This window comes from Coenobita brevimanus, chromosome 26 (assembly GCF_032717465.1).
Source record: "Coenobita brevimanus isolate Jiangsu-jjx chromosome 26, ASM3271746v2, whole genome shotgun sequence".
Lineage (NCBI taxonomy): Eukaryota > Metazoa > Arthropoda > Malacostraca > Decapoda > Coenobitidae > Coenobita > Coenobita brevimanus.
In genome coordinates this window covers 1376332-1403000 of record NC_136979.1, presented here as the reverse complement: position 1 = coordinate 1403000, position 26669 = coordinate 1376332, and the positions used below count along the sequence as shown (strand labels likewise).

At 39.5% G+C, this 26669-nt stretch overlaps 1 protein-coding gene across 1 annotated transcript in view; it reads right to left on the bottom strand.

Annotated features, from left to right (window-relative positions):
* Window positions 1-26669, bottom strand: part of LOC145394124 (dynein axonemal heavy chain 5-like) — a 143884-nt gene that overhangs the window by 9110 nt on the left and 108105 nt on the right. The window contains exons 58-80 of the mRNA XM_080268104.1: window positions 25923-26053; window positions 25403-25551; window positions 23772-23941; window positions 21872-22098; window positions 21362-21584; window positions 19378-19576; window positions 18340-18485; window positions 17452-17667; window positions 16278-16543; window positions 15292-15460; window positions 14324-14479; window positions 11456-11611; window positions 10623-10779; window positions 9040-9170; window positions 7463-7716; window positions 6867-7056; window positions 6439-6618; window positions 5999-6110; window positions 4940-5092; window positions 3901-4127; window positions 2417-2494; window positions 1787-1981; window positions 13-152 (exon numbers count right to left, since the gene is read on the bottom strand). Of these exons, the coding sequence (XP_080124230.1) occupies window positions 13-152; window positions 1787-1981; window positions 2417-2494; window positions 3901-4127; window positions 4940-5092; window positions 5999-6110; window positions 6439-6618; window positions 6867-7056; window positions 7463-7716; window positions 9040-9170; window positions 10623-10779; window positions 11456-11611; window positions 14324-14479; window positions 15292-15460; window positions 16278-16543; window positions 17452-17667; window positions 18340-18485; window positions 19378-19576; window positions 21362-21584; window positions 21872-22098; window positions 23772-23941; window positions 25403-25551; window positions 25923-26053 (4025 nt within the window). The remainder of the gene's footprint in view (window positions 1-12; window positions 153-1786; window positions 1982-2416; window positions 2495-3900; window positions 4128-4939; window positions 5093-5998; window positions 6111-6438; window positions 6619-6866; window positions 7057-7462; window positions 7717-9039; window positions 9171-10622; window positions 10780-11455; window positions 11612-14323; window positions 14480-15291; window positions 15461-16277; window positions 16544-17451; window positions 17668-18339; window positions 18486-19377; window positions 19577-21361; window positions 21585-21871; window positions 22099-23771; window positions 23942-25402; window positions 25552-25922; window positions 26054-26669) is intronic.

Here is a 26669-nt window from a genome sequence, read left to right as displayed (position 1 = left end):
CAAGTATCTGACCTAAAATCCGAGGTGAGAAGCCGCTCGTTGAACCAGACATGGAGGAAGGTGACCAGCAGTCGCTTATCAAAGTCCTCTGTCACACGTCCTCCATACTGGATCTCACCCAACATGTAGCAGATAGTTACCCATGACACACCCTGCGAGTGCATAACAATGATCGGATCTTGAATTTGGCTCTCTATTGTATTTGTTTTTCTCTTGGAGGGAACTGTTACTGCGGGCTCATGGCCTTTGGTTCCTTCTTCCTCACATTAAAAAAAAAAAAAAAAAAAAAAAAAAAAAAAAAAAACACCCTTATCATCACCAGATACAGATGTCTTGGTAAACCCAAGATCTTCAGCACCTACACAATATCTGCCAGTCAGGAGACCTTGCATGATGTCATGCTGGCTAGCCCAGACCACACTCCTATTTTTGGTAAACCTGCAATTTCCACTCAGTGAAAGTCATGTTTAATACTATGTGGCCTAACGATCATTCACAAGGGTCCGGATGAGAGAACTTTGTTTTTTTTTATTTTATCTTTTTAATGTGTCTAACTCTGGGCATAGGCTTCACAGCCTGCTATCAAGGCCTAGCAGTCCTCCTGAATACCATACACCTCTACATGTCACCACTTCGGCGCTAACACCCACCGTTCATATTGAATACATCCTAGGGCTGTCTCATACAGGACTGGTGTATTGGTACTAGCGGGGGTATTTTTAAGACATGTCGGCGGCCCTTCTGGTAGATCAGTAAAGCCTGATTTAATGAAATTCAAATCCTTAAATTGTTCCCTGCCCCAGCCGGGCTTTGAACGTGGGTCCGTTAGGACTGGAGGCCACCTCTCTACCGATTGAGCCACCGCCTTCCCCAAAACTATCTGTCAGTGATTTCCTAATAGAAAAACACATCACACACTCATCATCCTTAGTCAACACAAGACCTACAGTAAAATGCTTTTCCTCTGGTTGGGTCATTTACCCACTGATTCATGAAATTACCATCAACAAAGTTAACAATCTGTCAACCTTCAGCATCAGCTATTCTGTCATCCCAGTTTATATCACAACTTCATAATTGAAGTAACTCAGAATTGCACACATATTACCACTGACTCTATTGCTCAGAATTCTACTGTATAGGGCTCCATTCTCATCAGTAAGCTGATGTGGAGGCCTATATACTACAACAAACTAATAGGTAATGTTGCTAAGATGAAGGTCCATGATCAGCTTTTTCTTGTTCTAATCTAACTTTGGAGATGACTGTAGGGGGTGTTCTACTGTTATGTCCTATCAAACCATATCAGTGACACCATGCCTCCTCATATGGAATTCCCATATTGGTGTTGGCCATGGTATAACTGAAGTTTTCTACAGAATAAAGGCTAAACCAAGTGCCAAATCCAGCAACGTACTTACAACTACTGCTGGAAATTGTTGGGAAAAAGAAATCTCAGATGTTTAATAAGATCTGTATTAATCTGGGAGTCTCAGTTTGAACTTGGACTCTGCTTACTTGTGGCTTCATTTCCTGCTTAAGAATGATGACTGTGTGTATAGTTACCAAGTCTGAAGCAATATTTCACACCCCTGGTACAGTAGTACTTCCCATGGCTGAGTGGTACCCAACTGTCTTCTGCCTACATACAATACTCAGAAAGACTGCATGCTTCCCAACATGCATGCAATATGTCCATATAAATATTAAGGAATGAGAGACTTGCACTGAAGACAGTCTGGCCAATCTTTGAACAAGGTGCTGAGCAAAACCCAAAATGGCTAACCTTTTTGGGATCCATATCATCAAGGTGATTCTGTATGAACTGGACGGATGCTTGGAAATCTGCTTGGTTGAATTCGTATGGAACATTCCACCCCAGTGCTCCATATTTCCTGCGCTCTTGCACAACTGTGTGAAGGAACGCAGTTGAGTACAGCAGACGTGGCCACTGGTGTGCATTTGAATAGTCCAGCAGGTCCTGGGGAGGTGTGCAGTTTTGAGGAGTACATCTCTGTGCATAATGAATGTTTATTCATTTACATTATTAAACAAGTAACTTAGAAAACTTCAAAATTTAATAGTCCTTTGTGCATTACTGATTATGAGAAACCACTTTATTCAACTGCAACAGTTACAGCAATGTCAACAACTCAAGGTCATGGTGTAGAGGAAACTTACATAACTTGTGAAGCAACATTTAGGAACAAATGTAAAACTAATGTGTAAAAACAGACTTCATGATCTTCTGCCAACAAAAGATTATGTTATATTCAAATCTGGGAACTTTTTGAGGTTAATGAGGTGTACTGCAGTCAATCATTATTGTTGATCAACTAAAGGCTGCTGACCGAAACTGTATATGCAGAATATAAAAATAAATACACCACTGCACGAAGCAAGACAGTGTGCAAACCTGTGACACATCAGCATATGTTCTCTTGAGACTGGCACGGATACCCTGGGGTGGCTCATTGGTGAACTTGATAGAAATCTGTGGAAACAAAGCATGACTCATTCTCACCACAATTAACTGGAGGCAACTGTGGCAACTACATGGCACACAAGCACAGCATTCAGTGGCAATGTGCCTCCCTTCACATCACCATGAAGTGACCTAATGATACCATCTCAAAATGTTCTGCATAACATCTCGTACACTCCTCACATTTTCCTTCTTCCTGACACTCTTCTATTCGCTCCACAACATCTGCTTCCCCCTGTCTTCCTCTGTGTCTGACCATACATCACTTCTGCATAAAAGTGAAAGGATTCTTCTTAATTATCAATCTACTGGTGTGTGTGTGTGTGTGTAAAGCCTGACAGGAAAAGGTGGCTTGGTTATTGAAATGTGATATCCATTATCTGTGATGAGTTTTGGTGTAGGGGAAGGCAAAGAGCTATGGAAACTGATAAGCTTGACCATTACCATATGCTTATTGTACCTGGAGAAAGAAAAAAATTATGGAGATACAATGTCTAAATGCTGAAGATACATCATGGGGGTAGGATACAATGTCTAAATGCTGAAGATACATCATGGGGGCAGGTGGAGGGGGGGACACAGGACCTTCCCAATTAACGGGCTTTGTCTTATCTATAGGCCAACTGCATGAGTAAAGTAGGACAAAAGGTTGTATGGTTAATGAGAAATGGTATCTACAAACTGGTGTGCCTATGATTGTTTGTTGGAGGGGAAGGGGGGAGGCTACAGTTAGGATAGGAAAGAGGAACTAAAACCCTGCAAGCTGACAGGTTCATTGTTACCATATGCTTGTTATGCATGCAAGACTGCATGAAGGTTGCCTAGTTACTACAATACAGCCTCCAGAAACCGAGGTGTATGGTGGGGTAGTAAAAAATCTTTAAAACTAATGTATCTTCCTACTCTCTAAGCCTTTAGTGTGTAATCTGGTGTATGAAATGCGGCATCCACAAAATGCTGCATCATGGTGTTGAGCATCGGGGATAGGGCTCTAGAACCTTGAAAAATGGTGAAGTTTTGTCCTCTCCACAGGACCAATATCTGTGTAGTGTTGCAAAGCTAATTAAAGATGGCCAGGTAATTACCGAAATACTGTATCCACAAGATGTGATGCACTGGGGAAGGACAGAATGTAGAACCTATAAAACTGATAAGCCTCATCTTTACCCCAGACTTGTTGTGTATGCAAAGTTGCACAAGCAAAGGTGACTCAGTCACTGAGGTATGGCATCATTAAGCTTTGATGTTGCTATGACAGCAAAGCCAGCTAATCTAGTGGTATACCACAAAAACCTTAACATTTTTCCTATAAATCATGAGATACAACTGTCACCCACTTATAATGTCTTAAAAAAAAAAAAAAAAAAAAATTATAATTATAACTGTTACACATGGCTGAAGACAGCACGTGGCACCTGCAAGAGTCCAATCGGGAAAAGCTGGTGGACCTCAGTGGTGAGCCAGAGCCGGAAGCACTTGTGGACAATTTGGGTCTCAGTGACAGTGTCGAGCATTTCCTGACAAAACTCCAAGCTGAGGTGGCAGTTCTGTAGAAGCAGCCAACGGCCGGCACTCATGGCCTCAGACAGTAACCGGCGTGCATGACCTTCTTGACCCTGGCCCATTGACAGGAACCGGATCTCTGCAACATGGAGACTGAGGTCAAGATCAGATAAGAAAGTGAGTTTTTGGATGTGTGGATGTTTATTACTGTCTTCCAGAATTTGGTGCTTCTTGCTCTTCAGTCAAGAGTGTTCACTAAGATTTTTCACGTGTCTTGCCTGCCCCCCCCTTTTTTTTGTGTCAAGCTCTGGGCATCAGCTTCATTGCCAATTTCCAGAGACCCAGCAATCCTCTTCCTATCATGTGATACACCTCCACATGTCACTAGCACTAGCACCCATCATCCATACTGTATACATGCTAGGACTGTCTCATACAAACTTGTGTACTGGTATTAGACAGGGTGTGTTTATGACATGTTGGTGGATTTTCTGGTTGATCGATAAAGTATGCTTTAACGAAATTCAAATCCTTAAACTGTTCACTGTCCCAGCTGGGATTTGAACCTGGGCCCACTGGACTGCAGGCCACCTCTCTTCTGACTCAGCCACTGCCTCCTCCAGTTCATTAATAGTGTTCTTTAAGTTGTTTATGGATTCTTATTTGATGAGGCTAGGCGAGCTTTGTTTTAATCTGCATTTCTCTGTGATGAGCTGTTTTACAATGTTCTGTATATGATAAAAATCATACAAAGCACAGTACTTAGATATTTTGTAGTGATAATGTACTATTACCTCTCCCCTAAAGCTGTACTTATAGAGAGAGACAAACCACTTATAATGTATCTACTAAAGCAAAAACAATAATGTAACACTGTATACATCAGCAGTGTTCCAGTTAAAGAGTACTTCTGATGCCTATGAAGGATAATTCACTTAAATTAAGACTGACCTATCTCCTTGGTCTTGGCAAGAGTCTCAATCTGGCCAGAGGGGTCTGAGCCTTGGGAGAGGAAACAGATGAGAGGGGTGCGGTTGTCAGACTCCTCCCAAGTTGCCTCCAAGTCCAGGATCACACTGTCAGCATACGTCTCACCCAGTGCACCTGAACACCACCACCATTTCTCCTTAGTAACTACAGTACATATAGTACTCCACTAAAATTCATTATTTAGAATTTACTATTCAGCCTAATTAACTGTATAATGACTACCAATGAAATGAACATTATGAACATCATCATCATTATCATTATCGCCATATGCAAATTCCCATAAGAATATGGTGGAAATGTCAAGTAACAAGAAAAGGGAAAGAAAAATGTTGTGCAGAATTTAACAAAAGTGAGTGCAGATGAAATGGGGACATCAGAGACAACTGTCTCACTCCAGCATCAGCATTGAATTAGCCATTCAAACATCCATCTCTCCATATACAAACTTCCCTGCCATTATAAAAAGTCAACAGCATCTGTAAGTATGCATCCGCACAAAAGGCATGTAACTATACCACCTTTAACAATCCATTCCTAAATACATAAATATGAGGCCATGTTTCCTCTTAAGAAATCTCCATATTAAGGTTGACCATAGTAAAGACGATGCTTTCTATGGGTTGCAAGTTAAGCTAAGTGCCAAAACCAACTAATTACCTTCTAACAATTGCTGGATCCTGTTGAGAAAAAAAAGAAAAGAAATCTAAGATGCATAATATGATTTGCAACAATGTGTGAGTCTCAGCTTGGACTCTGACACCTTGTACCTGTAGCTGAATGTTTCCTGCCTGACTGTGATGAATATTTTGTTAGTTATCAAGTTTGTAATCAGACTTTACTCTCCATTTCCTGTTCTCTTTATATGCTTTTCACAAATCCACTGATGTCATAATACCTAAAAGCCCTTCTCACAGTTTTATTAATTCTCTGCCCCCTTGTCAAGTGCTCTGAGGGTAAAAGAGCAAAGAACACTATGATTTATAGGTATGAAAACAGAAAATACAAGATATGACTCACTGCGTATGTATCGACGTGCTTGGGATAATGTACGGTCTGGACACCATGAGCGGATGAGAAGCAGCTGCCGGAACATGTCTAGAGAGCGGGAGTACCCACACGGCAGCTCCTCCTGTAACACAATACACAAATTATGCTCCAAACTTTTTTAAAACAAATAAAATTAACAAACATGTCACGTTAGCATAAACTAGACTCAATATTATGATACCATCTTCATTTATGTGAGCTTATTTTCATTTCACCTAAAGTTAAACTTATAATCCTATGTTATTAATGCCAAACAGTTGATCAGATACTCTCCAAAAATACTCAAAACACATGAAACTAATAGATTAGGGGCAAACTACATGGTTGTAAAGGATATAGATTAGCTAGACATTTAATGAAACTAAAAATAAGAAACATTAGAGCCATTAAATCCAAAAACCACAATCTACCTCCTCTGGTTTGTCCTTCTCAAACCAGAGCCTCCAGTCCTTCTCATTTTCTGTAATCTGATCCAGGATGTTGATGAACTGTGGCAGTTTGCTGAGCTCTACCAGGTTGAGCCATGTGATGTCCAGGATCCAGCGGAAAGGTTTAGGCTGCACTGCCTTTAGGTCCAATGATGCTCCCCCCTGGTGGTGGTCAGTGGATGTGATATAGCTATCCCTTGTTGTAGGTAAAATGTGTTCTAAAACATCAACTTTTTAAACCCTTATAACTCAGTGACATGATTTACTGACTTATTCTTAACGCAACCAGATGATTCGTTTCAATTTAAAATAGACCTCTAATAGTCAAGGAGCTACCCAGTCAACCACTGGAGGCTCCAGCAAAGCCCCAGTACACAGCAACATTTAAAAAAAGGATATAATCAACTAACTTTGATGAATTTCATAAATTCATCATGAGTAATGAGGCCACATTGGAGATCAATTTTCATGGCCAGCAGGAGCGTGAAGAGGAACTTGTGTCGTTCGTAGAAGCCTCGGCAAGCGTTCCTCCACACCTGTTGTGTCAGGTACCGGATGATGTTTCCAATTCTGATTTTGGGAGAGTTGCTGCGGTCTGATCTAAGGGGTAAGGAAGCACATTGCAGCACTTCAGTGACTATGGCCTTGCATTCTGCTTTCTTTCTCTTTTCAGTATTTAAGCATTAAAACATCACATTAGGTGTAGAGGAGTCTGTAGACCAATAACAAAAAAGAAACAGTAATATGCCATGACTTCCCCTCAACAGAAGCAGCTATGCCCAACACAAACCACATATTTCAGTGACACAATAAAACGGAACAAGACTGAAAAAAGTTCTGGTGATGTAAGTCTGAGTAAATAAGGAATCATAAAGAAAGGGTATGAACAGAAGGGATGGATCTCATCAAAAGGATTTTACAGTACTGTAATTATCTGGCTAACTGACTCAGAATATGGCTATAAATCTCTCTTATAATTATTGCACAAATCTCATACTTAACACACTTGGTCATGGACATATCGAAGAGAATGAGGAATTGTCTGAGAGAAGTCTGGTACATATTGGAGACAACTGCCATGTCTGTGATCAAGAAATAGAGGATGGAGCCCCGTGTGGCAACAGGGCGGTATTCCTCACGTGCCCCGTTGATTTTACGTTCTGTCTCTGAGGCGATGTGCAGCTTAGTGCTTACATCCTGTGCAGTGGATTTGGTGTCTTGCAGCACCATTATCAGATCTTCGTCATCCACAAGTGAACCCTGCAGGACAGACACCACATAATTACCCAGCACTGAGGTTGCAGCACACACCATCTTTATCCACCATCAAACACACAGTTCCACATAACAACAACTACCATGTCACAAACTTTTATATATTACCACACAAAGAGTACCACATAACAAGCACTACTGCAGCTGCAGAGCACATCAACTACCATTCAACCACTTGAAGCTACTGCTGCTAAAATGCAAAACAAAGCTATCCAGTATGTTAAAATGACCCCTCCATATATGTGGGTAAAGTGTTAAAAAGGGCCCAATAACACATTACAATAAACCTACAGTGTTAACCAAATCCCTGGTCTGACCCTAACTTGCCAATTAAAAACCTTCTCTGACTCCAAACAGACTACAAATATGTTTTTTTAAGGGCACAACCAACTGTACAGAGATAAAGCAGACTAGACTGACACTAAAGAGGCCTAAAGCAATAAATAAGTAGGAATACAAAATACAATTACACTTCCTGAGGGCACAGCCTTCAGTACAATGGTAAAGAAGACATAGGTTGTAACATTAAAGTGTCTTAATCCGTAAAGTGCTACAGGTCTCTTGAGAGGCCCGTTCTGCAAATGCCACAGGGCTCTTAAGAGCCAGCGTAATAATTTTCTAAACCCAGTTTGATGTACTCTTTCATTTTGTAAGACAAATAATGAGATTGGTGCAAATCAATGTTTTGATGTGTTCTGCACTTGGGGGGGAGGTCATAAAATCCCAAAGGAGCACTTCTTAGGTTAAAGCAACAAATGAGAGGAAAATAAGTATGTAATCATGCACTTGGTATACTTATTCTGCACATATGGTGTACCTGATACAGCTTATAGCCAACATGCACTAAAAATCTGTGTATAATAAAGCCTTCACAGACAAACAGGTCACTGCACAGCATATCCACCACCACTTCATAAACTAAATTTACAGTATATGAATGTTCATGCTACTGACTGCTAACCAGTGATAATGGTACTCAGCCAGTAATAATAAAATCATCAAGGGCTTCAATAAGCTTATTTTTCCTAATAGCATATTGGTCATCCAAAGGATCCCATACAGACAGAAACAGACATTCTACTTATTGTGTGTATATGATTTTAGAATAACAATAAGTATTACTATGTTGCTACCAGCTAAATTCTGCAGGGTCCAACAGTACTATATCACAGGAAAAATGACTGTCGATTAGGGAAAAACTTTTCTAACATTTATCCCACAACAAATGTTCAGGACAGTACAAGGTTCATGAGGTGTCAGTGCCTCATACTGAATGTTGTCAACTTGCAGATAACTTGTGGTTCTGACCTGGACTGATGTGAGACGGAAGAGCAGGTTGTCCTCAAGTTCCTTCATCCTCCTCTTGTTCTCCATAACCTCCTCAATCAGCGCCACTCGCTCATTCTCCAGCTCACTCTTTTCTGTTCTGATCACTCGTCCTGCCAACCCGCATTACACTGTACTTACTACTGTACTGTACTATCCCCTCATCCACTCATAAGTTGGATTAAGGAGTCCTCATATATGGATTAATTTCCCCATTTTAAGAATACCTGCATACTTAAACTTCATTGCAGAAAAAAAAAAAAACTGCTGGTAGTTGCATATAAACTGTTAATAGCACATTTAAGTACTGTAATGATGGCAAAATGGAATAATAATATAGCAGACTGGAGAAAAGTCATTTGATAGCTATGAGAATAAATCTAACTTACCTCTTAACCAGTGATAATGGCTGGAATATTATGGTAACAGTATGGCTGAATAGCTCACATATTATAAATGAATGATTTATGTCAAATAAACTAAGGTCACTTGGTCTTATCTATCAGTGAATTAAAAAAAGGGTGATACCAGTATATGGTACAATCACACGATGGAAATGCAGCCAGAAGTTTTGGAGATAATGAAAAAATGTTATGGGCTGTGTGAGCCATGTGTAAGTCTGTGTTTTGAACAAGCCAGTAAATGTGTATGCTGTCTGCATTAATATTACCTAAACTCTTTGGTTATTTTGCTGTTTTTCTTGTCTCCTTCTACCTTTTCTTTGTGTGTCCCCATCCTCATCCTCTGTCAAGAGACTATCCAGCTTTAAATGTGTGTCTATAGTATTTTTTTTTCCAATTTAACAGCTTTTTCTCATGTATGTGTTTCTTGGGTTTACACCAGTATTGTATAAACAAAGCTCTCTTTACAAGTTTTCTAATGTCCAAGCTCCTTTTTTACTTTTGTATTTTATTTGTGATGTGATTCTAGTTTGCCACTTTTACATTTTGAGGTGCCACTAATATACTGTATAGCTCTATTTTGAAATTTATTATATAAGGATAAACTTGACAGGGATGATTTTGAAGTGTGCAACTAGAACAGAAGGATGCCATATATCCAGTTGCTCTAATGAAAATTCCCTTAAAATAAAATCAAGCACAAGAAAATGCCAATCAAAAAGGTAGACATATTCACAACAAACTCGCAGACGTGGAAGTGGAAATGAATATTGGCCTCAAGCAGGAAAAACAGACTGAAGGGAGGAAAAAAGGAACTGGAGTGAGGAATCTCTGTAACTGTCACCATCTCTCAGTCTGACTATTTAGAGAGGTTTCAATTTAGTTTGCTAGAAACAAAATTTTCCAGGAACAAAATTCTCTACCATTTTCTGGCTTTCTGGGATTAGACCTGTAGTGACTCAGACTTCCAACATCTGGTATGTTTCCTAGCTCCCACTTGCCTGACATGGTGATTGGAGGTGAACATGATCTCACTTTTCTATGGGTGACTCTAGGAAAGGACTGGAGAGATGAAGTGGTTTCTTTATTTCACACTGAATATAAGCTATGATATTCTCCCTTCTTTTCATGATAAAAGAAGCTGACCCTGCCTCATATACTCACCTAGAAGCTGGTCTTCAAGGCCATGAACAGTCACTGTGAAGTCAATAATGGCTGTCTTGGCTGAAATCTCAGGTGTGTAGGCAGGATTAGGCAGCTTGGTGGTGATGTAGAGCATAAACCCTGGCATTACATCACATTCCTTGTCCCCCACCAGCACCTGTGATAGTGAAAACGCTAATGTAATATAATAAATATCTCTTCAGTGCTGTCTCCTACAGAAAAAAAGGCTGACTTCTTTAGCTATGCTTGACTAGATGACATAAGCTGTAAGAGGTTACCAAAGAAATAAAGTGCATAACTTCTAATCTGCTGGAAAGGGAAATTTGTTCATTGTCACAGCCAAGACTGAAATTTTTTATATATAAACTACCTGCAAACTAAAACTTCTTAACTAAGGACGCCATATTCTTGCCTAGTAGGGGAAAGCCGAAGTTTTGCTAGTGAATCAAAATGTTAAACCAGAAAAAAAAAAAATGCAGCACAGTAGAAGAATTAAACATATCTAACAGCAATATCACAATGTTGTAGTTTCTGCTTTAGCATCTGCAATACTGTATTTACAACAATTTTTTTTTATCTGATGGGCCAATGAAAATTTTACTAGGTGTGTAGATTCTTCCATGAACTAACCCAACTGTGTGTCTACAAAAATCTACATTAGACCAACCCTATTTATTAGCCACTTAGTCTAGGTAAAGAATTAATTCAGTCCTATTACCAGCCAATCCATTTTAGTTTAACTGATATTTATCTTTCTGTACCGGTACATGACTAAGTCATGCTGTATTGTGCAGAGAATGCTGTACACCAAACCTGACCAGCTGGAGGCAAACCTTGAGTATGGAGCCAGACTTTATAAAGTTGCGCTCTAACAGGTTGTCAAGAACAGGGTCGAGCTCTTCCTCAACATCTTCAATCAGCAATGGTCGCCCCAAAGACAGAGAGTCCTCCAGGTGTGTGCGGAAGTACTTGTGATTCAGTGAAGATATCTGATGGGGAAAGAAACTGCATTGGTGGAAAACCATCAGTCTCTCTCATAATATCACACACCTAGGAAGGCTCGATTGAATGTTCATGAAGCCTTTCAGGTTTACTTTTTAATTAAACTGCAAGAGAAATTCACGCATGTATACATTGCCAAGTGGAACTTTCATTTTTGGCCTTATTCACCTCCCAAAATTTGTCTTTTTTGGCATACACCATATACCACTAGCTTCCTCAATATCTGCCGTGTTATGGAGTTACATTGAAAAAGCAAGAATATGGCTACCTTTGTGCACTATGAATAATGATAACATTATGTGAATATATTCTCAATCATTTGGGTCAAAATTTTGACAAAAGCCTATACAGGTACTATATATATTGGAACTTGCTTAGTAGCAGAGTATCATACACTTTCTGATGGAGGTTACAGAAGTTTGATACAACAAACAGGTCAAGACGAGGAAAAACAGAATTTGATAAAAATCTGGCTGAACATGACAAATGAAGTAGAAGATTCTGGTATCTCTCATGAGTCATAACTCTAAGAAGGAGCAGAGAGCTCCAGTTTCTTTGGGCCTGTGCCACTCATGTCCTGCTATGAAGCATTATAATATGACATGAATGACTTGAACTATTTTATTCCCTCTAGAGTAATTTATAAGAATTTAATGTGATGCTTGTGTCATTTCAAAAATAGACCTTAAAAATATTTGCAACAACACCTACTGTACATCATTTTATGTGTGAGGGATGATGGACACCAGTAATCTGACGAGATGTGTCTGGACTTTGATACAACATAAAGATGCAACACAATGGAGAAGTCATGAGTAAAACATTATTATCAGGATATCCTACATTATTTCTCATGTTCTGGGATATGTCATAAATGACATGAAGATACTTACTGTAGGAAATTTTTCCAAGAGGCTGACACCTGCTGGCATGGTAGGGATGTTTTGTGGAGGCACAAATTTTTGAGTTAAAAATGTTTGAAACTGTATGACATCCATCTGATACAACATAAAGATGCAATACAGTGGAGCAGTCATGAGTAAAACATTATTACCAAGATTTCCTACATTTTGTCTCATGTTCTGGGACATTTCATAAAAGACAGATGAAGGAATTTACTGTAGGAAATTTTTCCAAGAGGCTGACATCTGAAGCGTGGTAGGGATGTTTTGAGCAGCCACAGAATTTTGTGTTAAAAATGTTTGAAACTGTATGACATCCACATGACATAAAAGAACATGGCAAGTGTTATTATGACCGGCATGATAATCACGAGTATCCATTGCATGGCAGAATGCTGATAACCAAATAAAAATACCTGAGAATTATTATGATTAAGAATAGCTCAATAAAAAAAGACATCCTACTATAAACTGACATAATGAAGTATTGACAGCAGTGCTGGTACACACTCCAGAAGCCCAAGAAAACAAAGGACTTTAGGTCAATCTGAGTGATGAAGAGATAGATGGCAGTGCAAATACAGTGATACTGTCGTCAAGTCCTACAAGACAACAGCACTATAAGTACAGTGCCACCTATACAATGCTTTTTTGCCAGACACTGCTGACTTCTATGGTTTGGTTAAGTTTAATACAGATTCTTATTAGATAACAAAAAATATTACCCATATTTACTGTCCTGGATAGACATATAAAATTCTGCTATGTAGGAGATAGGCAGAGTCGTTACAGTAGGTGCTGGTGTAGAGTCAAATGTCAACAGATATTTTTGCACTTACCCAGGGTTGAACAGTGGATCCAGTATAATTTTCTCAATTTTTCAGTCTGATGTCCATTCATACAATCACAGTTATAGATGTTAAATAACTGGATCGATTCTTGGGCCATTTCCCAGAAGTGTAACAACAATCATGCATAAATGATGAGCCAAGAGATTTTTTTGAAGTCACACTGAATGCCATGAATGCAAATGTTAAATAATGATAGTGCTGATTCCTGCCTGTATTAAAAACTACTGCAAAAGTAATTCAGATGCTTATACTGTACTGAGAACAGCAAATCAAGGCCAAATGACTGGAATATAACTGCTGAATACTTTTAGAACAATTCTGAGTTGAGCACTCATGTGTACTGTCATATGAAAAATATGAAGAATATGTTATGCCTGTACATCTTCTCTTATACTTCCTATTTTTCTGAGTTCTAAACATTAAAGATGAAACTACTTCAACAGAGTTTCTTAATTCAAACACTATTAATGCAAACCTAAATGCTGATAAAGTATGGACACAAAGGTCTAAGGTCTCCATTTGCCATGTTTCACTTATGAACTACCCCAGGAGATAAATTTCACAAACGATTCCCTCTCCAGAAATACACGAGCTCATCACGTCAGACTCGCTGTGAACATATCATACCCTGTACACTAGTCCTGGTGCTAACAAAAAAATATGGCTCTCACACTGTGCCTTCATCAGTATGGTGCTCTACAACATTACTGGGTAGCTACTCACCATTTATGCCAAATCGAAGAGGCTGAATCAGTGTAATCAACTGGGTTCATGTCTGCATAAGATAATAATACCAGTACATAACAACTGCAAACAAGGTTAAAGCACAGTACTTTATTGCATCACCTTGCCCTTTCAGGAGCTAGGGTACAAAAGAAAATTGATCTTGATTATTAACTTCCTTCAGACTGTCTGCAAATGAGCATGAAAGGTGAGAACCACTCACTTGGAGTTCATTCATGGCTTCCCTGTTCTTGATCCAGATCTTGCCTTGTCCTTGTGGGTCAATAAGAAGTGGGTAGCATGATGCTTTGCTTACAATCAGGCCATTCTGGATGCTCAGCTCATCATTTGGCAAACCTTGCAAGTTCCACTCTGACACCTGTACCCAGTAATAGTAAGTAAATCAACTTATATTGCTCAATAATTCTGTAAAGTAGACTGAGTGTAAAACAGGTTTATTTATGCCACCAGATTCAACAGATGAAATCACAGTACCCTGTTTAACACCATTATATATAGAGTGTTTTACTACCATCACTTTACACAACAAAACAGCAGTCATTAGTAAGATATCATTACCTCATTTCTCTCATACCACAATAAATGGAGGTGGATCACCCCTCAACTACTGCTAACATTTTGTGGTGGGCTGGGAAACTCATTACAGACAAAGAGACGTTGATGTGCAAGGGTGTACATTGCTCTGTCAGCTGCCTAGTCAGTGAAATTTTTCTCATGGTTTTAAATGAAATGTCTATGCTCTGAACATCATGGTATATGGGTGGCTAGTACTGTACCATGCAACTATGTCTCCTGAATAAAGAAGACAGAGATGTCAGCATTTTGCTAGAGCTATTTGCATGTTTGTGTTCATATAAGGTAATGTGACTGCTTTCTGATGGCTTTGACTTAAGGATGGTGTTGCAATGCAGGAACCACCCATGTTTACAGGAAGATCATTAGGAGCTTCAAGAGACATATTTCTACTCCTTATAGTATGATCCACAATTTTTTCTCCACTCTACAAATGCCTAGTAAGTGTCTGCAGAAAATGACGGAAGACAGCAAAATGCTAACAAATGATACTGTTGGTCATTCATTCATTCATCCATCATCTAATTAGAGTCTGGCAAAACAGCTTAAATTCCTAACATAATGAATGTGCAACATAACCAGCCATAGACATCCTACCGTGGCATTGTCAATGAGCCAGTTGGTGACATCCAGCTCTGTTGTGTATGGGATGTTGCGAGAGTGGAAGAGAGAACGCCAATTTTTGGTCATTTTGGTGCGATATTCCTGGTTGAAGGGGCCAGCATACGAGAGGAATGCAGTTGTCAGTAACACGTCTCCTACCAACCTGCCAGAAGGCCAGAAACAATAAAATTACAGCTTCTTTGTGCATTTTTGAGATGTTAAAAAAATTTAAAGGTCATTGATTAGCCCTCACCTTATTATTTGCATACACTGAATGGTTAGAAAGCAATACGGAATACAGAATAATGCATTATCATGATCCTGGAGCTGCAATGACCTACTGGTTAGCATACTTGTCTGGCAATGAACTGACTCTGAATCTAAGGCTCAAACCCTGGCTGTGGTGGACATATAAAGTGAGGGAGGGTTGTATGTCCTTTCATATGCTTCCATAGATTCACATTTTATCTGTTCTATTGATGACAACTGACATACTCAGACATAACTACTACAAAACTTTTACTTTCACATACAGCACTCTTCCTACAGATACTTCACTTTTCAATCACTGCAACAATGTATTTAAAACTTCCTACCAACTAAAGGCCATTCATAAATGCAGCCAGAATATCCTTTCTAAAAACAGACACATAATTCTTTCCACAACCTCAATCTCACAGATTAATACAGTATGTAGTAAGGTGTGATACCTAGTATAATACTCATCTTCATGTAAGCAACAGTGCTGATTTGCATTATTTATGTGTCCCACATCAAATCTGCTGATTGTGTTTATTTCTGCTTTTCAATTATACAAATAATATGCACACACAGATCAGAAATAAATTACAGTCTTAGAAACCTACAAGCAGTCTGTTAATATAGTTGTGGATGGTATGCAAAGCATCCCAACGTGCTGTGACCCCAGACTGCCACTCAAACAGTTTAGCAGTGACAGAAGGTGTTTACATGTAACTGACCTGCCCAGCTGCTGCCTGAGTGACTTGCTCTGCTTGGTCCAGCGGACTTTTTCCCCAGCCAGTCCATTGATGAGTGTGGCAGCAGCCTGCATCTTGCGACGACACACATTAGCTGCATCAATGAGCTTCTGCTTCTCTGCAAGGGCTGCCTGGTACTGTCCCCTAACCACATCCAACTCCCGTTGCTTGTCATCAAGCACAGCCTGTGCACGTTCAAGGTCACCCATAGCCAGCCTTAGCCGGGCCTCCTGGAGTGCCAGGTTTGCCTACAATGAAAGCAAACTTCTTAAGGATGCACTCATCATCAATATTTCACTTCGTCCGTTCATTCGTTCCTTTCTTAAGGCTCCATCATGCTTGCATGAGTTGGCCTTTGTCACCTAATGGCAGCTCTCCATGCTGCTAGATCTCTGGCAGCTTCCTTATTCAGTCCCTTATCCCTCAGGTTACACTCAATGACCTCAACTAAGGTCTTTTTTGGTCTACCTCTCACAACCCTATCCCTAACATTAGCACTTCGCACTTTCTGCACCCAATTATCATCCCCCATCCTCTCCACATGCCCAAACCATCTCAATCTATCTCTCCTCATCACACCAATACACTCCAGTCCCATCCTGCCCCTCAACTCTTCCATCGTAAATCTAGCTCCCCCACACCTCACACTCAGGATGCACTGAACATCCACCTGATTATTGTCTTTTTTGTAAGTCTGATCCTGTAAATATCCACTTCCTTTACTGCCAGATCTCATTAAATTACAGCATTATACTCCTAACACATGCTGCATACAAAGATCCCTCAGCATGGAGGAAGAGCCCTGTCAACTTCGGGAGAGGCAACAGCTCCCTGAACTTCTTCCAACCATTCCTCACTCTAGCCACAGAGCTAGTTCCAGTCTCATCTCCAGTACATAACATGTCCCCCAAATAACAAAACTCTTCCACACACTCAAGAGACTTACCAGCAAATTCAATCACCTCACGCCTGACAATCTCCAGCTGCTTTCCCTGACACACTGCACACATGAAATCAGCATTATCTTGCAGAGTACTTCTAATAAAAGGGACATGAACCTCTAATCCCTGGCTTAAGATGACTGGGCTAATATAAGAGAGAACTGCAAAAATCTTATTTTACAAAACACCTCACATTGCTTCTAAAAGGTCTATACCTTGAGTGGCAGAACTTCCTTGTTGACACCAAAGAAAACTGCCATGGCACGGGTCCAGGAGAGGAGGCCAGCCACATCCCCACACACCCGTTTGGCTGTGTCCATGTCATAATCCTCCATGTCAAAATATGGCTCCAGCAACTCAACAACTTCATCATTTATTGTGTCTTTGGGGAAGTTCTGCAGTGAGAGCAGGAATGTTGTGCTGGCCATCATCTGGAAACAGGGGTGGAAGTGTACATCACAGGCTATGGTATCAAATATAGCCTATCTCCCTTACCATCTTCAAGAACTGTAGGCAGTGCAAATAATGGGTTTGCATAACTTTTTAAATGTAGAGATAAAGAACCAAAGCAGAACTCTGCAAAACTGTGTCCTTCTCTGTGAAGCTGAACAAGAACTTGCCAAAAATGAAGATCCATCCATTTCATTATGACTGAATACATTATGTTTAAAAGGCTGGAGGTAATTCGCAAAGGAAAAGAAAGACTAAGGAAGACTTGTAGAGTTGACTGTCTGCAAACACCTGGTGAAAATGATATCTTGTACATGAGATTTGTAACATTAAACTAGTGACCTGCTTTCTTTTTCTTTTTAAATAATCTAAGGTGAGAATCTGCAAAAGCTGTCCACTCTAAAGTAAGTTCAATGTCTAACTGTAGGTATGCCTTAAATGTATTTATATGTGCTTTAATGTATTTGTCTGTCATGTATAAAGCAGTACAGCATGAATTAATGTTGTTTTATCACCAATTTCAGTCTCTTGGAAAGGTGAGGGATCAGTTACGTTTAACAGAAAATACAGTTCACACTACAATCCTGAATATTAAACCCCTATTTTATCTGAGGAGAAGTCTGCCAGTAGTGTGTTGTTCGACTGAGACTCACCTTGAGGCTGTCTGACCATGATGGTTTAGGGCATGGGGCAATGGGATCTGGTTTAACAGGCTGCAGATGTCGCTGAAACAGGAGCAGGACACAGTCCATGATGCGCATGATCAGATGTGGTGGTCGACCCAACTTGCGGATGGTAGCTGAAACATCAACAACGCACTGCACCATCATCATTAGCCATTTTTACTACCATTAATATTACCATTATTATAGTACTACCCATTATTGCTAATATTATTACTACCCATTTCTCATTTTACACAAGCTCATGGTAATACAAAAGTAAGATAGACCATAAAATTATAAATTACTGAAAAATATTAAAATTTTTTTATCAGCCTTTGAAGAGATTACTCTATATACACTTTATTTACTGATACTACTCTTTGTAACAAAAACGAAAAATTGAACCTCCAAATACTACAAAAAGTGCCAAAACAACATCTCTCTACCAATTAACACTACACTTCGCAAGCATCTACACAAGTGCACAGCCACCAAAGTCAACCAAAACTTCTAGTCAATGAACATCCTTCATGAACCATCATCAGACATTCATATCTTAGAAATCACCCTACTCAGAGACATAAGTGCATCTATCTAGACCATGATGCAGACATCACCTTTCCCTGCCACAGTGCAAACGAAAAATACAACTCGCTAACATTCCACCATTCGAAGACTATATAGCAGTCCCTAAAACCATAAAACATTAGCTCATCTCATGCATCTCTCTATCTCAAAACAGCCACTCAACTGAACCTCAGTTAAAGACATGTGGGAACACCCAGCTGATGTGGTCAGTTTCTTGCAGTCCACTGGGTTCATGCCCAAGCAAGCCTTGTGTTACAGCTATTGCTACATTAACATATTGAAGACCGCTAGTTTGGCAGTTTCTGTGATAGTTTACATAAACTAAGAACCTGTACAGTATAGCTGTGACAGAATACTGTTAAAGATACATACACTATTATAATTAATCATCTGACTACAGTATATACATCACTTTTGCCATCTGTTTAGGCAGCTTACCAATGTGGGCTGGCTTGATGGTATTGAGAGCAGCTTCAGCCTCCTCCAGTGCTGGTCTCGCTGCCTCCAGCTTCTCCTCAGCCAGTGACTTGTCCTTCGCAATGTCATTAACCAATGCCTGAGCTTTGTCCCGCACCTTCTCTACCTCCTCCTTGATGCTCTCTGCCTCTTCTGCACGACGCGTAACTTCCTCCAGGATCTAGCAAGGACAGTTTTGGTGTGACCAGACTCTTATTCTATATCTCCCCACACCACTAGCCAGCTTCATGTTACATTTATGTATGGTTCAAGGATTACTAAATCATTCTCAAAGCTCTTCTTTTGGGGGACCAAGGGTTTAATGGAGTTGCTAACTCAGTCAGTCAGTTATTTCATAAAATTTTCACTCCGTGTACCAAAGAAGTGGTAAAAAATGGTAACAGCAGATCCTATGCAACCATAGTGTAGGATCCACTGATAGGCTATCATAGTCCAATACATTTAAGGATAGATGACCAGTTTCCTTGATGTAAATGATAAAAAAATTTCCAGTCATCTCTTGTGGATCAAACCAATGCAAGGGTGTCATGCCAACTTAAGTGCTGTAACTTGTAGACAGCCAGGTAAAACAACAATAGAGAGTAAAAAATAATAATAATAAATAAACAAAAATATCATACTTTTTTTCTCACAAGCTTCATAGTTTAATACCAGGTATTCAAAGAAGACAGATGGTCAAAACAATGATGGAGAATAGCCAATGTAATTTCTTTTCTGGTCACTCATGGCAACTATTAATCCTATGGCTTTAGAGGTTCTTCCTAAGCTGATAAATATTGTCTTGGTATGACAAAAGAGCAAAATAAATAAATAAATAAGGCATCATCACACTGATGGGAATAATTAAGGTTGTTGCTAATCCCTTCAGTAATACGATTCATTTATGAGATACAGAGCCTGAAATTCTCTGGGGTTGTTAGAGAAGGGTAGATACGACTGCATTTATACTTACTATTTCTTTCTTTATGTCGTATTTTCTATAAAGGCTCCAACATGCTTGCATGCATTGGTCTTGGTCACCTAATGGCAACTCTCCACACTGCTTAATATCTGGCTGCCTCTCTATTCAGTCTCTTATCCATGAGGTCACACTCTATGACCTAGTCCCAGATCTTTTTTGGTATGCCTCTCGCAACCCTACCCTTGACATTCACATTTCTCACCTTCTGCACCCAATATAAATTGCAAAATAAAAAAATACTACACTTCAACAGTTACTTCAATGTCTTTTTATCTTTTAAGCAGCTACTTCATATGTTACTTACACTATAATTACTGTGAATAGTTTCCATACATCCATAAATAAACTGCAGAGTAAATTTATACCCCATGAGAAGTATTCATAGTTTTAGGCATTCAAAGGATTTGGAGAAATCTATTCCCCATGAATTTTAAGGTATTACTGTACTTATAAACATACTTAATGTACTTTAAAAATCTAATGAACTGTGAAGGCAGATGGGCTTGTGAGGGATGAGGGAAAAGGAGGTGTGCAGTGGTCCTATTATGCAGTTATGTGCCTCACATAATGAGAATTAGGGTTAACCATTCAATAAAACTGCCATATTTGGGCCATTTAGGGCTTGCATTTCATGCTAAGCACATTCTACTTCTGTTATACAAACTTATCATTCCTTACCAACAGTGTGTCACATTATATGTGAATCAGGGTGAAAACACATGTTATATCAATCATTATGTACTGATGTTTGAGGGCTTTCTGTCTCCTACTTCTAGTGCTTCTTCATTTACTTTTCTTGTGAAGTTTTCATTCATTATTTTTGTGTTGTCATGTACTTCATTTAACAGTTTTATATACCTGTACTTATTTTGAACTCACTAACTAAACTTAACTGCCTATTCATTCTCAGCAGTAAGACATAAAATGAAAAATAAACAAAAATCCAACAAGAACTATGAACCTGGCACTATAAGAGCTGCTGACCTTTTGAGCTTTTTCTGATGCAACGGCTAAGTTCTCCTCCATGACAAAGAGTTCCTCCCGTAGCCGCTCTACAGCCACTGATGCCTCCTGCAGCTTGTCTAGTCCTGATGTCATCCGGTTGGCGGACTCTCCTATCTCCTCACGTTTCTCATTATAGATCTTCTTGTAGATGTTGATGAAGGAAAGAAAAGACTTTGGTGTCACATGGGCAGCGCGCCGGTACCTGCATGGCAGGTGAGAAACAAATTAGTAAACTATATAAATAACACCACAGGCATAATGCAAGGCACTTTATTCTAAACATCAAGAAGATTACTACCAGTACAGCAATAAAATGCACTTATGTTTTACTTATGATCTATGCTAAGATACAGTACTATATTATATGATGCCATATATTGCAACTGCCTTCAGTGTTGCAGGACATTTGAAGCTACTTTTTAAAAATTTGCATAACACAAACCAAAGTAACACAGTATCCTGCTAGACACATTATAGCCAACTCCTAACCTCTGGAAGTAGTCAGTACAAAGTTGTGCCACATGGTCATGGATGGTGCCCATGCCTTTGACCAGGCTGGTTTTGACCTCTGGGGAGCTGATGATCTCATAGTTCTCAAGGAAGTGCTGTGCCACAGCCACTAGTGCCTCCTTGGGCCAAGGCTGAAACCAGTCAATGGTACACCCACTGATCAGTCCTGGAAACTTCATGGCTCGGTTGCGGAACTTCTCACCAACCTGGCAGTGGCAGTTTAGTGTGGTACAAGTAACTGTAAAAATTACTTAACCTGGACATTAAGTATTATATGCAAATTATTATGTCAAATAATTCTTCACATGAATATCCTGATACAGGAGCCCAAAATGAACCTACAATATATTAATAATGGGGAACTGTGTTTGAAGCTTAAAATGCAAGGCCTATAAATGAAAACTAATATCAAAGTCAAAGGTGTTGAATTCTTATGGTAATTTTACAAACCCAAAGGAATGACATATTGCACTGAGTCATGGAATGTAGTCTGTTACTGTTGTGTAGAAATAAACAGGATCTTGCAGTGCAAAAAGTATACAGTATACTGCACCCTCGCGTCCAGAACGTGTTTGTCGAGTACTATTCCCATCCAGTACGGTTAGCAAAAAAATTAAATAATTTATTACTGTAGTAAGGATTTATTGGGCTAGTATGGATCGGCTGTGCAAAGTGGGCCAAATCCGAGGAGTTCTTTTCTAGTACTGACGTGCTGCGTCCAGCACTACTCTAACACCATGGAAGGTTTCCCTAGTACTGCCATGCCAGTCCAGTACACCTTTGTTGTGACTTGTGACGTGTGCCAGTCAAATTGCAGTACTGCACTTCCCCCTGATGACGAAGATGACGATGTGTCAGTATGTGACTATGAGGGATTTATGAGGGAGCTTGAGGCAGAGAGGCCTCCTCAGGATCCTGAAGGCCCTACTCCAGGGGGTCAGTAGGACCTCCTACAGCCTAGGAAACCCCTCCCCCTTCCCCTCCAAGTCCATCACCACTCACCTTAAAAGGTTGGTAAAATCGTAGTTGTGTCAAAATGCAATTATGCTGAATTTTCAGGGGACTTTTTCAAGGCTTGTCTGACATTATTCATTTTTCCCATAAGGTCTGTTGTTTGTCCAGTCTGGATTTAGTCCAGTTCGGTAGTACTGTCTGACAAAAATACCATATTGGACGCGACAGTACTGTAATAATACTGGAACAGTGAGGTTTTAGCAAGTCACAAAAGTTGATTCACTATAATACCCCACAGTAATGCCAATATATCCAGTATTATTCCCTTTAATCCAGTAATGTGTGCTTTAGTTTGTTTCTGTTACCTCCACTCAGCTTTGTTTAGGTTAGGAGAGATCCTTCAAACTGGTTGGGTTAAATACAGCCTTATTTCATTCCTTTACTTGAAGAATTGAATAAAATAACTGACCAAAATCACCTGTAGGTTGTGACCATAAATGAAAAATACATTGTGGAAGTAAAGGGTTAATGAACTGATGTAAATGAACCTTAGCACCTATTTAACTTCAGTCTCTGAGTTCATCACAATTATAGTGGTCTCCCTTAACACTGCAATAACTGTACCCATTAGCAACCATGAACAGAATAAAAAGCTGATATGGAGATTAGATAATCTTAAAAGGACTTGAGTAACCCTGTGATGTGCTGAACTTTGTATTTCCAATCATATAACTGTCTGAAGAGGCTCACCCACGCTGAGGGTGGAAGGCAATTGATCAAGCAGCTTGTGTATAATAAGAACCTGGCTTATCCTTTATTCAGTCTTCGTAACATGCATGTACGTTAAGATTAAGACACTTACTGTACAGTACTGTATATTATTTTGTGAATAAACTACATGCAAAGGAAGAGGTACAATACTAACAGGTGAGAAGCAAAGCACCACATGCAGGTTCTGTCTTGTGCGAGTGAGGAAAAAATCCATGACATTCTCTGGAGTTGGCGGGCGGCGGGGGTGCTCCCTCTTCATCACTGGAATCAGTTCACTCACAATCTCACTCTGCTCATCTCGGTTAAAGAGATTGCTCACCATCCCTGCATTAGGAACAATCTTTGTCAGTCAGTGCCCGTCCATACAACCAAGGAGCTTCATCATATCACATCAACAGCAAATTTTGAAAAATTAGGCTTCATCCTTCATTGCTAACACAGGACTGAGCCAATATTAACTCATAATATCAAGTTGGGCTAGGCAGACTAGGGCTGAGCAACAACAACCAATAAATTTTAACAAAGATTAGCTTACAGGGTGATCAAGTGACCGTAAAATTTTTAACATGTCAGATGGGTGAGGATGGGCCAAGAGGGGAAAATTAGGATCTTACTCATGGCACCTAAATTTTCCTCTAAGTTACCAACTACTGTCTTAGTAATTTCAAGACCAGTCTCTAACTAACTATACTCTTGCAGATGCATGAATCCTGGGATATATATATATATATATATATATATATATATACATATATATAGTGTGTCTGCCAATGCAGTATGTAGCCAGAAGAACGCTCCCAAAGTTTTTTACTCTGGCGGGGCGTGAACCCTCGTTCTTCAGTGTACGAAAACGCACACTTTACCACTGTACCACAGAGGCTCCATATATATATATATATATATATATGTACAGTAGAACCTCTCTGATTCAGACTATATGGGGGGAAGGGTTGTCCAAATCAGCAGATTGCCCGGACCATCAGGGTAATCTCCAGTTCATACCAAAAACTATATACATATGGTATGTTTGTTAATCATTAACATATGTGACAAATGTCAACCCTACGTAACTGCAAAAGATGAAAGGATACTAAAATAACCAAACTAATCATGTATGATAGTTTTGTATTGCATAATTTACAGGTAAGGCCATGACAAGAAACTAGCCTACATTTTAAATTGTAGTAAGTGACTAAGGCCCGTGTAGGCCAAAAAATAAATTAATTAATTAATTGTAATATTTGGAATAAAAATAAAACTTGTGTAGGCAAAAAATACATTGTCATCTTTGGCATATTGATAACGCCCATATGGGCAAGAAGCTAATGTTTGATGTACAAGTAAAGCACATTTAAGTACAAAAAATAACCTACAGTAATCACTAAACATTGCAGAATATTCTGACCCATTTTTGTGTAAGCAAACTCCTCCTTTTAACACCTTTATTCATTGCAGAAGCTACACTTGCATTAAGGGGTATGGTAAGGAGGATTAACTTTTGAAATACAGCGTAAAAATATAAATGGTTGGTGAACTAGTTGATGGAACGAATGCTAGCGTGTGCTTAAACAGGCGCCCACATTGCGACCTAGCGTGATCCGAGACTAAACGAATGACGATCGCTTTCCGCGCCAATACTGAAAATGACTTTAGAATTACTTTCAACATATTTTTGGAGCTTATTATTTTTAAATTTTGTCCGAATTAACAGAAATCCGGATTAAAGGGGTCCAGACCAAAAAGGTTCTACTGTATATATATATATATATATATAGACAGACTAACCTGAGGAGAGGACATTATTGAGGTACTCTAGAAAGGCCTCCTCCTTGACCTCCTGATCAGTGAAGATAAAGGTGGTGCCTTTGCCCTGTATGCCGCAGGTCCGGTACAACACCTTCAGGTCCTCCAATAGGTTGGCTGTGTTGTATGACCTATAGAGGGGGACCAAGTAACCATCACCTCCCAGCCCTCATATCCCTTCTATTCCTCTCATAGCTAATAAGTCATTCTCATTAAAGATTTACTGAAAAAGGTAAACTAGAGTCAGATTAAGATAGCAAACTATAAAACAAATAAACAGTTTCTAAGGGGGGATTCTTTTGTTTTAATGTGTGGAATATTCATAAAAGCAATACAGTATACAGTACTGGAAGGATTTTTCATGGAATGAACATTCATCATTGCCAGACGCCATGTATCCCAAACGGGGTGGTCAAGGGCTTAGAGTTAATTGTTTTACAGGGAGGGGCACTAATCCTCCACCAGAATGAACATGCATGGGTGAAATTTACTTAGAACCAACCTGGTGAGTGCAATCTGAAATGTCTTGTAGCCAGCAATAAAGGAGGCCAACTTGGTGAGGGACTGCTTGCCCGAGCCACCAACTCCCACCAATAAAGCATTGCCACCAGGATTGCGGATGATGCGTGAGATCTGTCGTTGCAATACCATTCACATTAGCCACCTGTACTCTACACTACACAACATGAAACATAAAAGATATAAGCCAGTGGATTACCATGTATTACTTTATAAATACAGATAAACAGTGAATATCTGAAATAGACAAAAGGGATCATTTCATTTTTTTTGCATGACATGGTCAATACCAACACTGCACTGTATATAAAAAACCATACCAGTCCAAGTTTAGATATGTGAACACAAATGAAAAATAATCTTGAACCTAATTTTCAATTAAAGGACTGTAATTCACTTGCACTCCAGCATCTTTTGCACATTAATGGAGTGACACAACATGCATACCCTCCTGAACAGCTCACCATGATATGATATTAATCTGTATCTCCTGGTCTCCAGCCTATGAATGTCACTATAGTACAACCAGACCCCGATATACGATACCCCTAGATGCGATACCCCGGCATAGCGATGGGGGCGGAAATACCACCCTACCCCATTGTACAATGGGTTTTGTTTTGTTTTTAAACCGATTTTGATGATATTTTAGACTTAAATTTTGTGTTTAGGTTGATTTATTAACTGTCTTTAGACTTAGATTAATGAGTTTTGGTCATAGGTGGGGTGA